This window comes from Ammospiza caudacuta, chromosome 11 (genome assembly GCF_027887145.1).
Source record: "Ammospiza caudacuta isolate bAmmCau1 chromosome 11, bAmmCau1.pri, whole genome shotgun sequence".
Classification (NCBI taxonomy): domain Eukaryota; kingdom Metazoa; phylum Chordata; class Aves; order Passeriformes; family Passerellidae; genus Ammospiza; species Ammospiza caudacuta.
The window spans coordinates 6,253,441-6,263,907 of record NC_080603.1 but is presented as its reverse complement, the minus strand read 5'-3'; the positions used below and the strand labels follow the sequence as shown (position 1 = coordinate 6,263,907).

The window sequence follows — 10,467 nt, the reverse complement described above, 5'->3', positions numbered from 1 at the left end:
TGAGCCCGGTGTTGACAGAGGCACACCGGGCCTGCAGGGCTGCTCTGGGCCCCGACAAGGCAGGCTCAGGGTCCTGCAGCCCTTCACTGCCCGGCTCCCGTGGGTGCCACACAGGGCGGGAAGGGCTGAGCTGTGCCAGGACAGGACAGGAGGACAGTGGCTCCTTCAGCTGGCACTGCCTGGGAGAGGGTGCTGCTGGCACCCAGGTGGTGCCAAGGGCGGTGTGGGAGAGCACAGCGTTCCCCTGGCATGACCCAGCAGCTGAACACTCGCTGTCACCCTCTGGAGCGCCGGGAGAGGGGACACGGTGTGACTCAAGCCGCCGCCCTGGGTTTGCCCTGTACCTGTCCCTGGGTGTCACCCAGCACTCGGTGCTTGTCACCGCCCGGCCCTGCTTCCCTCCGCCCGCCCCAGCCCTGCCCTCCCCACCCACACAAACCCTTCCTGCTGCTGGAGCAGCGTAGATCAGTAGCAGAGCTGCCATGGAAGCCAGCCCTTCCCTCTGGCACAGCTACCTCGGCGTGATCCTGTCCCGCGAGAGGCAGCGCATGGAGCACTTCCAGCGGGCCGAGGACATCCTGCTCACCCTGCTGGAGAGTGTCCATGCCAGGGATCCTCGCTTCCTCGTGGACTACGCCAGGAACCTGGAGGCCTTCGAGTTCTCTCTCTGTGCCTCTGAGGACGCCGTGACTCTGGAGGTGCCGCTGCGCATTGACGGTGACACGCTGCGAGTGCTGGCACGCCGGAGCAGCCCGGAGCATCCTGCAGAGCTCAGCACCTGCTGCCTGGAACTCTGCTCTCCTGGGGCTGACTTGGAGGACTGGACTGGTGCTGTGGATGGGATGGAGCACTGCCTGCTCCCAGGCAAAATCCTGCAGCGCCTGAAAGAGCTCCTTGTTTCAGCCATCGTGCGCTGCCAACGCCTCTTCCTGCTGCAGCCAGGTGCGTACGCTGGCACGGTGCTTCCCAGGCAGGGACTGCCTCCAGGGCCTGCCCAGCTCCCCAGCTTGGCAGTGATCCCTCCCTCTGAAACGTGCTGGGACCGATGTTCCTGGGCATGTGGCCCACCCAAAAGCTGCAGGGGCAGGTTAGCGAGCACCTTGCTGTGGGCTGGGATGGGCTCTGCCCCCAGCTGAGGAACGGAGATGCAAACTGTTCCCTGGTATCCCAGGCATCAGAGTCATCCTCACCTGGTGCGGATGGCACCCTTCTTGGTGGGCGCAGGACCCACCCAGCCCAGATAGGGTTTGCTCAAGGATTTGGTGGGCTTGGCTTACCCTCAGCACATTCTCCTCTCCATCTCTTGGCCTCCAGGTGCCCCCTGCTCCCTGTTTGTAGAGTGAGCTGGGAGTGCACCAGAGCTGGACCAGGACCCTGGGGCATGGGTCTGACCCTGTGAACACACAGCTGGCAGCAGTGTCCTTGGAAAGGAAATGGTGGGAGGGGACCCTGGGAATTGCCCATAGTTGCTCCATAAGCTGTGTACTTTGCTTTCTTCATGCATTTCCATCTCCCAATGTGCTTCTTGAAGGAAAGCCCAGCCAGGGTGAAAGGGTGATGTGGGGAGGACCAGTGGCTCTGAAAGTCTCTTACCCCAGTCCCAGCAGGTCCAGCATCCCCTCCTCCTCCGTGGCCAAGCCAGTGACCTTCACCTTCCTCCACCCCCACAAAGCAATGAACCTTTCCCGATCCATTTTTTTTTTGACTGCTTTGCTTTTCTTGGCACTGTTCAGCCCCCCAGAAACACAGCTCGGTTTGACTGCTGGAGACTTCTTGCTGTGCCTGACCCTGACCCCTGCCAGGCCTCTTCCTGAAAAACCACCCCAGCACGGCTGGGAGAGGGATTTTACCGGGAACTGCACCCAGATGCAGCCCTGGGAAGGGCTGACTCCAGTGGGGTGGGACACGGCCACGGGTGCTGGTTCAGCCTGCGGGACCGGCTGTGCCAACCTGCTCACTGCTGCCAAACCCTCTGCATCCAGGTGACATCAGCGCTGAAAACCTGCGGGAGGATGCCCTGGAGCTCTCGCTGCTGATCCGCGGCAGCTGGAAGCCCGTTCGCTTTGACATCGTGCCGGTGGTGCGGAGGCAGCAGGAGCCGCTGCAGCTCCGGGGCCGGCGGAGCGACCGGGGCTTCCCCGGGGGCAGCCTCAGCAGGGCCACGGAGGAGGCTCACTTTGTCCCTGCCTCCCCGCTCGGCTGGAGGTGAGAGGCTCGGCTGCATGAGCAGAGGGGTGACCCTGCTCCAGGGATGGCCCCTGGCTGGCAGCACTGCTGGCTGGAGGCAAAAAGAGGGTGGGAAAGGGTGGGGATGTGTCAGCAGGGGTTGAAGTCACCCCTTCATGATGCTCAAACCCTCTTCTCTGTGTTGGACAAAAAAACCTCAGCCAAGTTTCAGACAGCTCAGGGAAAGAGGGGGAATGCAAATGAAGGAGGCCCTGAAATGATCCACTGTAACTGCACCCCAACTGTGCAGAGAAGGCAGCTCTCAAATCCTTGCTTGGGGTGCAGACAGTAGCAGGGTGATGAGCTCCCTCCCAAGGTGGGCTGCAGGACAAAAAAGGGCTGGACTGACATATCTGCCTCCCCCATGGAGGGGCTGAGCAGGCAGCTGGACCGGTGCATGTGTATTTTGGGAACAAGGTGCTCCAGCTGGATGCCCAGCCTCTCACTGGGGACCAACCCAGGCTCCCCTCCCTAATACACATAGGGGAGAACAACCCCACTTCACCCCACTCTTGATCCTCCTGGGAAGGCAGGAGCTGCTCAGCAATGGGAACACTGCTCTCTCCACACATCTCTCTCCACACCTCTGAGGTTCTGCTCTGCCAGAGCAAGCACAGGAGGTGGATCCAGCAGGATCTTGCAGATCCAGGGTGCTGCATTGGCTGGGACAATACGTGCCATGGAGGGATCCCTCTGCAGGCACGCTCCCCCCATCCTGGCAGCATGCAGGTCTTCCTCTCCCCCGCCAGCAGACCCCACTCTCTTCCTCCAGGTCCTCCACTCACCTGCCCCTCCTGAAGCTGCTGTGGGCAGTGGATTCCCTGCAGGGGCCCCGTGTGGACAGCCTGCGCCTGCTGGACCAGCTGCGTGAGCAGGACTGGGGGGGCCAGGCTGGCACAGGCCCTCTCACCTTCCAGCACCTCCAGGTGGGTTGGCTCTGATGCTTGGGACCGTGGCTCTCTGGGCAGGCAGAGCCAAGGCTGCTCCCCTGCACAGGCACCCACACACTGGGGGCTGCAGGGTTTGGGGTGCAGCAGCCCGTGGCTGTGCCTGGGGAGGGTTTGTGCTGCTGCCAGCCGTGGTTAGAGGGCTTTGATTCTTCTTCCTTGGACTCCAGGAACTTCCAACTGAAGACACTTGGTGCATTCAGAGCTGGGGCTCTGCAGGGCATCATCCCCTGTGCCAGGCTGCCAGTGCCTGCAGGATGGCATCCCTGTGCCACACTGTCAGGGCCTGCAGGATGGCATCCCTGTGCCACACTGCCAGGCTCCCCATGCCCTGGTGTGCTGGGACGTGCCTGCACAGGGCTGAGGGTGTTGTTTCTGCTGAGAAAACACCTCCTCTCCCCACCCAAGCTGCTTTCAACACTCTGGAGCCAGCTGGCCATGCTGGGGACAGCCCCTGGTGGCACAATCCAGGTGTGCCCTGCCTTTTGAGGGCTCTCCAAGCCGAGGGTCAAGAAGAATATAAAGAGGTTTTCTGCTTACAGAGTGGCTCCACCTCCAAGGAACCCAAATCCTGTGTACTTTGCTTTCTTTGATGTTTTGGGGGTGGTGGTTGTGAGTTGTTTTTTTTTTTTTTTCAAGTTAAAGGGCAGATATATTTATATGGCCTTCAGAAAAGTATGATCTGATTCAGCCCCCATGGGTTCAGCCCCACAAGTGGTTGCAGGGTGTGAAGGGACAGCTTTCCTGGCATCAGGCCTGACCCTGTGCTCTTCTCTCCCTCCTCACAGATGGTGTTGCTGTGGAGCACAGAGCTCTTCCCCTCCCCAGAGGACTGGCAGGACCTGGAGGGCTCTGTCTACAGGCTCCTGGTGATCCTCCTCCGCTGCCTAGCCACCCAGCACCTGCCCCACTTCCTGAACCCAGTGGAAAACCTCTTCCAAGGAGCTGCCCCAGACCTTGCCTCCCTCTACCACAAAGTGGAGAGCTTTGCCTGGGACCCCCAGCGCTTCCTCCGCTTCCATTTTGGCCTCCACGTGTTCAGTGGCAGCTGCCAGGCAGACAGGGAGACCAGAGCCCTCCTGCAGCTCCCCACCAGGGATGGCTCCTGCTGGGACACTGCTTACTTTGACATCCTGCTCAGCCAGGTACGGGGCAGCACCAGGAGCCACCTGGGCCAGGAAGCTTGGGATGAGCTGCAGTCTGAGCCCTCTGGGGGGCTGTGGAAGGCTGGCAGTGCTGGCCACGGGGCTCAGGCAGAGTGGGGAGCCCTGTCCCCTCACTCCTCACCCACTTTAGTTCCAGGTGTTCCGGATCCAGGACAGCGCACGCCGCTCTGCAGCATCCCAGCTCCTCGCCAGGATCCGCCAGGAAATCCCTCAGCACAGCTGAGTGGGGTCTGCTGCTGCCTCATTGGGGGGTCCCAGAACTCTGGGGGGCTGCAAGGAGGGCTGCAGGGCCAGGGAGCAGCGTGCTGCTGTGTCATTTTATTGAGGAAAGGTGCTACAGGGGAGAGAGCACACCTGGTGGAGCTGGGGAGGGGGCACACACAGCCCCTGGTGGAGCTGGGGAGGGGGCACACACAGCCCCTGGTGGAGCTGGGGAGGGGGCACACACAGCCCCTGGTGGAGCTGGGCACTGGGGCATGCACAGGGGCCATACACAGCCCCTGGTGGAGCTGGGCACTGGGGCATGCAAAGGGGCCATACACAGCCCCTGGTGGAGCTGGGGAGGGCACACACAGCCCCTGGTGGAACTGGGGAGGGGGCACACACAGCCCCTGGTGGAGCTGGGGAGGGCACACACAGCCCCTGGTGGAACTGGGGAGGGCACACACAGCCCCTGGTGGAACTGGGGAGGGGGCACACACAGCCCCTGGTGGAGCTGGGGAGGGCACACACAGCCCCTTCTGGAGCTGGGCACTGGGAACTGCATGGTACAGAACCTGGAGGGGATGGCTGCCATTCTGCACTGCAGGGTGAGGTGTTGGTGATGGGAGGGATAGAACCCTGTGGTCGGACCCTGATCCAGCCCCCTGCCAGCTTGCTGAGGGTCACCACGTTGGGGCCAGGGGAAGGGAAAGAACTGAGGGGCCAGGCCATTGTGGGGTGATGGGTTGAGTGGTTTTGAGCCATGCCTCACACAGCCATCCTCTCCATGCCCCTGCTATCCCAGCTCCTTTCCAAGCGCCTTGGCTTGCTGGACGTGGCTCCTGCAGCATCCCAGGGAGGCAGTGAGTCCCTCTGGTGCCAGGCATGCCAGGCAGTGCCCGGGGGCTCACAGCCGGCTGCGGGTGCAGCGCTGCAGGGCGTCCCGCAGGGCTCCCAGCACTCGCTCCACGTTGTCCCAGGTTGAGTTGCAGCCCATGAGGCCGATGCGCAGCACCTGGAGGAGGAGGAGGAGGAGGAGGAGGAGGAGGAGGATGAGTGTTTGTGCCTCGGCAGGAAGGATTGAGGGACACCCAGCCACGTGTGAGGGGCTGTGAGCAGCTCCCTCGCTCGCATTTAACACCCCGTTCCCTATAAAGAGGTGTCACCGCGCTAATTACTAATCACGCGCGTGGTTATTCAATTAGCGGTGATTGTGTGCGGTTAGGATGCAATGCGTCGCCCCGGGCAATGGGACAGCCAGGGAGGGGCAGGGAAGGCGGGGAGCTGTGCCCAGCAGCCGTGGGCACAGCAGCAGGGCAGGGCTGTGCCCACCTTGCCGGCCGTGGGGCCCAGGCCCCCGGCGATCTCCACGCCGTGCTGGTCCATCAGGAAAGCCGTGATGTCCTTCCAGCTGTAGCCCTCGGGCACTCTGACGGTGGTGATGGTGGGCAGCCTGGCTTTCTGAGGAACAGAGAAACTGGTTCCAGTCCCACGGCCCCTGTGACCCCAGCACAGCGCCAGGAGAGAGCATCACAGAGCAGGGAGACTTTTCCCTGGCATCAAAAGCTGCCCAGGCACATCTCCAGCTGCTCAGGGCTGTGTCCTCACGCTGCCCCCACTCCCTGGTGATGATGGTGGTGATGGTGGGCTTGTCCTGCACCCACCTCCTCCTCCACAAAGAGCTCCAGCCCCATGTCGAGCAGCCCCTGGCACAGCTGGCTGCAGTTGGCCCGGTGCCGCTCCCAGGAGCTCTCCAGACCCTGCGGGCAGAGCACAGGGGAGATCTCTGCTGCTGACAGGCACCTCCAGGCACCCACGGGCACCGCTGGGGCTGCCCTGCCCGCCCGGTGCCACTCACCCGTTCTGCCAGCAGGGCCAGGCCCTCCCGCAGGCTGAAGAAGCTGTTGATGGGCGCTGTGTGGTGGTACCTGCAAGGGGCACCCGGAGGGGTTCGGCTCGCCTGCAGCCCCGTGCTCATGGGGAAACTGAGGCACAGCATCCTCCCTCCTCATTCATCACCTGAGCAGCAGCCAGGCAGGGTGGTGGGAGGCAGGGCTGAGCCCTGAAGGGCAGGGGCAGCCCCCGAGCCGGCACAGAGGCTGGTGGGGAGTGTTTGCAGCCGTGTGAGAGGAGAGGAGAGGAGAGGAGAGGAGAGGAGAGGAGAGGAGAGGAGAGGAGAGGAGAGGAGAGGAGAGGAGAGGAGAGGAGAGGAGAGGAGAGGAGAGGAGAGGAGAGGAGAGGAGAGGAGAGGAGAGGAGAGGAGAGGAGAGGAGAGGAGAGGAGAGGAGAGGAGAGGAGAGGAGAGGAGAGGAGAGGAGAGGAGAGGAGAGGAGAGGAGAGGAGAGGAGAGGAGAGGAGAGGAGAGGAGAGGAGAGGAGAGGAGAGGAGAGGAGAGGAGAGGAGAGGAGAGGAGAGGAGAGGAGAGGAGAGGAGAGGAGAGGAGAGGAGAGGAGAGGAGAGGAGAGGAGAGGAGAGGAGAGGAGAGGAGAGGAGAGGAGAGGAGAGGAGAGGAGAGGAGAGGAGAGGAGAGGAGAGGAGAGGAGAGGAGAGGAGAGGAGAGGAGAGGAGAGGAGAGGAGAGGAGAGGCCTCACCTCCGCGGCTCCCCGTCACAGCCCCAGTAGTTCGCCAAGCAGTTAATGTCCAGGTAGTAGGATGGCGGCTTCGTCTTCCTCCTCAGCAGCTTCTCCCTGGTGAGACAGAGTGCTGGGGACAGGGGGGACCTTCACCCCACCAGCTCCAAGGCGGGAGGGAGCGCAGAGAGCTCCCATTCTACAGTGAGCGCTGAGATTGGCTCCAGCTCCCAGTCACTGCCCTGGGATGGGCTCCATCCCCATAGCACTGCAGAGCAGGACAGAAGCAGGAGAGAGGCGATCCAGCCCCATCACCGCCCAGCCAGGCTGCTCTTACCTGGCTCTCTCACTGAAGGAGATGGGGGCACTGCCAGGGGGTGCGTTCAGGACCTTCTGGGACCCCGAGTACAGGACATCGATCTCTGCCCAGGAGGGAAGACAGCTCCTGAGGAATCAGAGGCTCCCAGCAGGAAAATGCTGAGCTCTCTGACCTAGCTGCAAGTGGTGGGTGGGGAGCACAAGGATGGCACACAGGGCAGGTCCTGCTTGTGTTCAGGCTGCTTTGGGAGGGCTCCTGGCACTGCTGATGGTCTCCAAGAGGAACAGACTGGACCAGTTTCTAGTGCTGCCAGCCAAAATGCAGGCTGAGGGGCTGCTGATCCCACTGCCCTCTCTCCCTGTCCATGAGCCCTTTGTCCCCTGGCTGCCCATGATGGCACTGTGGCTCTTACCCTGCTGGTCCATGAAGATGGGGGCTCCCCCAAGCGATGCCACTGCGTCCACCAGCAGCAGGCAGCCGTGTCTGCGGGAGGACAGAGCTCAGCCTGCTGCTGCTGCCACCTCCTCTGCCACATCTCTGCCTGCAGCCCTAGTCCCCACAGGGGCTGCGTGTCTCACTGGCACCGACTTCCAGCACAACACAAAGCCCAGCACAGATAAATCCCCAGTGTCCACCATGCACTGACCGGTGGCAGAGCTCGCCCAGCCCCTCCAGTGGCTGCAGCACCCCAGTGGAGGACTCGCCGTGGGTGATGAAGAGCACCAAAGGTTTGTGCTGCACCAGGCCCTGCACGACACAGGGGGAAGGTGACCATGCTGGAGGTCAGCTGTGCCCTCTGCACAGCGGCCAGCACTCACCTGCTCAATGTCCTGTGGAGTGAAGTACTCGCCTGGGGGCTTCAGCAGCTCACAGACATTGGCTCCTGGCAGGAATTTGGGCAGAAGAGAGTGAGGGGTGGGCATACTTACACTGGGCAGTCACCTGATCCATGGGGGAACTGGTCACACATGAACCAGGAGCAGAGGCACCTGCCAGGGTCTGGCCTCATGCAGGTTTGCCCAGTGCCATAAAGCACCATAAATGGGGTGGCATCATTCTTGGAAAAAATGGAGTACTCTCTATAGCTGTGTCACCGAGCACTGCCAGGGCTGGGACAGCAAACCAGGGCACCCTGCCCTCAAGCCCAGTCCCCTCAGGCCTGCCCCAGCATACCCAGCCTCCTGGCGATCTCGGCAGCACGCTGTCCCCAGATGCCATTGATGGCCACCAGCACGGTGTCACCTCGCTCCAGCAGGTTGAGGAGGGCGGCCTCCATGGCACAGTGGCCGCTGCCGCTGAGGGCCAGGCTCAGCCTGTTGCGTGTCTGGAAGGCGTACTGGATGCCTGCCTTGATCTCATCCATCACCTGCGGCGGCAGCACGCTGGCCAGCACTGCTCCTGCTCCTCCGGCCCCAGCAGAGCCGCTCCAGCCCCTCCTGGGGGTGAGGAGGAGGAGGGGAGGGGAGGAAGGCTGGGCTCACCTGCAGCACCTCGGGGTGCATGTGGCCGAGGAGCTGGGCTGCCCCCGCAGCCCGGATGCGGCGGGGCACGTTGCTGGGGCCCGGGCCGAGCAGCAGCCGCTCCGGCACGGCCAGGGGCCGCAGCAGCTCCCCCGGAGGGCACACGCGGAGCAGGCTGGTGGCCATGGCACGCCGCGCTGTGCCCAGCAGCTGAGCCCAGAGCACAGGAGTGGTGGAGGCTGCCTGAGCAGCTGCCAGCATTGCAGCACGGTGGATCCCGTGCCAGCAGTGTCCAGTGTCCCCATGGACCTTGACCCAGAAATCGGTGCCCCTCCACTGCCAGTCTGGACTCTACCCCTGGCTGCCTCCCCTGCCTGGTTAATGTGTCACCAGTGCTGTCCCTGCTGCCTTGGGCCCCTCGTTTTGGGGGATGCCCCCTTGCTGGTGCTCAGGGCAGTACTGTCCAGGTATCCAGGCAGCCCCTGTCCCCATGCCCACACAACAGCAAAGATTATGTCTCCCAACAGCATCCCAGCAGGAGGGATCCCTGCTCTGGGCACCTGGAGCTGTGCCTCGGGATGGTTGTGCTGAGAATGGTCTGGCACAGCTGCCATGGTTGTAGCTCCTCCTGCAGGAAAAAGCTCCTGTTGAGCAGAGCTCCCTGCCCAGGGCCCTGCCTTGCAGAGGGACACTGGCTGGGTGACAGCCTGAGGGAGGCTGGCCAGGGGACTGATGAGCACCAGGGCTGTGGGCTGGGACACTGACACAATCCCTGCCCCACCGAGCTGTGCTCTGCAGGCTCAGCCTGTACCATGAGCATCCCAGAGTGTCCTGAGGGTGCCACAGGCCCCACGTGGGGTCGATATTCTGTTACCTGCTGTGTGTACCCACAGCACATTGCCTTGTGCCCGACCTCTGGCATGTTCTCTGCCATCCATACCCTGAAATGCAAACAAGCTGCCCTCTGCCAGCTTTAGCAGAGCCATGAGTGGGTCCCTGCCCAGAGGAGCCCCTCAGTGAGCAAAGCTTTGGTTAGGGATGGCAGCACAGGGGTGGGAATTGCCACCTGGCAGAAATGGCACCAGTGGCCGCTGCTGAAGACAGGGACAGAGGCACAGGGCCAGGACCACTGAGAGGAGCTGGGGACAGATGAGTTTGCTCCGACATGGCTGATGGAAGCCACAGCCAGCCCGGGGACTGCTGCCCAGCCATCACCCACCAGAGCGATGACGACATATCAGACGGAGATGTCCCTGTTTTCTGGGGAGATTTGGGGCATGGCTGGGGCGGGGAGGGCACGCGTGGCCTCGGGGCTGCCGTGGGGCGAGGCTGCAAACAGCTGGCAGCGAGGGAATAATCCGCTTTCTGCGCTGCCTCTCAATTCCGGGCGCAGATGGGCAGGAGCGGCCGTGCCCCGGGCGGCGGCTCGGCGGACGGAGGAGCGAACTGACGGCACCGGGGACCGGGCCGCTCCTCGGAATTCTGCACCGGGGAGCAGCGCTAGCGGTGTCCGGCCCGGGGTACCGGGGTACGGGGGTACCGGGGTACGGGGGTACGGGGGTACCGGGGTACGGGGG

The 10,467-nt window shown here is 62.9% G+C and overlaps 2 protein-coding genes across 2 annotated transcripts; one reads left to right on the top strand and one right to left on the bottom strand.

Annotated features, from left to right (window-relative positions):
* The first annotated feature begins 479 nt into the window (after nucleotides 1–479).
* Nucleotides 480–4,638, top strand: MAB21L4 (mab-21 like 4). Its single transcript, XM_058812314.1, has 5 exons — nucleotides 480–942; nucleotides 1,983–2,205; nucleotides 2,999–3,152; nucleotides 3,962–4,318; nucleotides 4,470–4,638. Exons 1-5 carry the CDS (start codon nucleotides 483–485, stop codon nucleotides 4,560–4,562), a joined length of 1,287 nt encoding a protein of 428 aa, XP_058668297.1. The 5' UTR covers nucleotides 480–482; the 3' UTR covers nucleotides 4,563–4,638.
* Nucleotides 4,639–4,684: 46 nt separating this feature from the next.
* On the bottom strand, nucleotides 4,685–9,097 carry AGXT (alanine--glyoxylate aminotransferase). The gene is made up of 11 exons (XM_058812313.1): nucleotides 8,912–9,097; nucleotides 8,604–8,796; nucleotides 8,249–8,313; nucleotides 8,077–8,177; nucleotides 7,843–7,913; nucleotides 7,449–7,533; nucleotides 7,133–7,228; nucleotides 6,399–6,468; nucleotides 6,205–6,300; nucleotides 5,873–6,001; nucleotides 4,685–5,555 (listed from the first exon to the last, which is right to left on the bottom strand). The coding sequence occupies exons 1-11, from the start codon at nucleotides 9,074–9,076 to the stop codon at nucleotides 5,448–5,450; spliced, it is 1,179 nt and encodes a 392-aa protein (XP_058668296.1). The 5' UTR covers nucleotides 9,077–9,097; the 3' UTR covers nucleotides 4,685–5,447.
* Between the last annotated feature and the right edge of the window lie 1,370 nt (nucleotides 9,098–10,467).

Coding starts and splice junctions, on each gene's coding strand:
- AGXT (XM_058812313.1), bottom strand. CDS start 9,076: ATGGCCACCAGCCTGCTCCGCGTGTGCCCTCCGGGGGAGCTGCTGCGG. Junction 8,314..8,603: donor CGAGATCGCCAGGAGGCTGG/GTATGCTGGGGC, acceptor AATTCCTGCCAG/GAGCCAATGTCTGTGAGCTG. Junction 7,914..8,076: donor CTGGGCGAGCTCTGCCACCG/GTCAGTGCATGG, acceptor GTCCTCCCGCAG/ACACGGCTGCCTGCTGCTGG.
- MAB21L4 (XM_058812314.1), top strand. CDS start 483: ATGGAAGCCAGCCCTTCCCTCTGGCACAGCTACCTCGGCGTGATCCTG. Junction 2,206..2,998: donor GCCTCCCCGCTCGGCTGGAG/GTGAGAGGCTCG, acceptor CTCTTCCTCCAG/GTCCTCCACTCACCTGCCCC. Junction 4,319..4,469: donor TTGACATCCTGCTCAGCCAG/GTACGGGGCAGC, acceptor CACCCACTTTAG/TTCCAGGTGTTCCGGATCCA.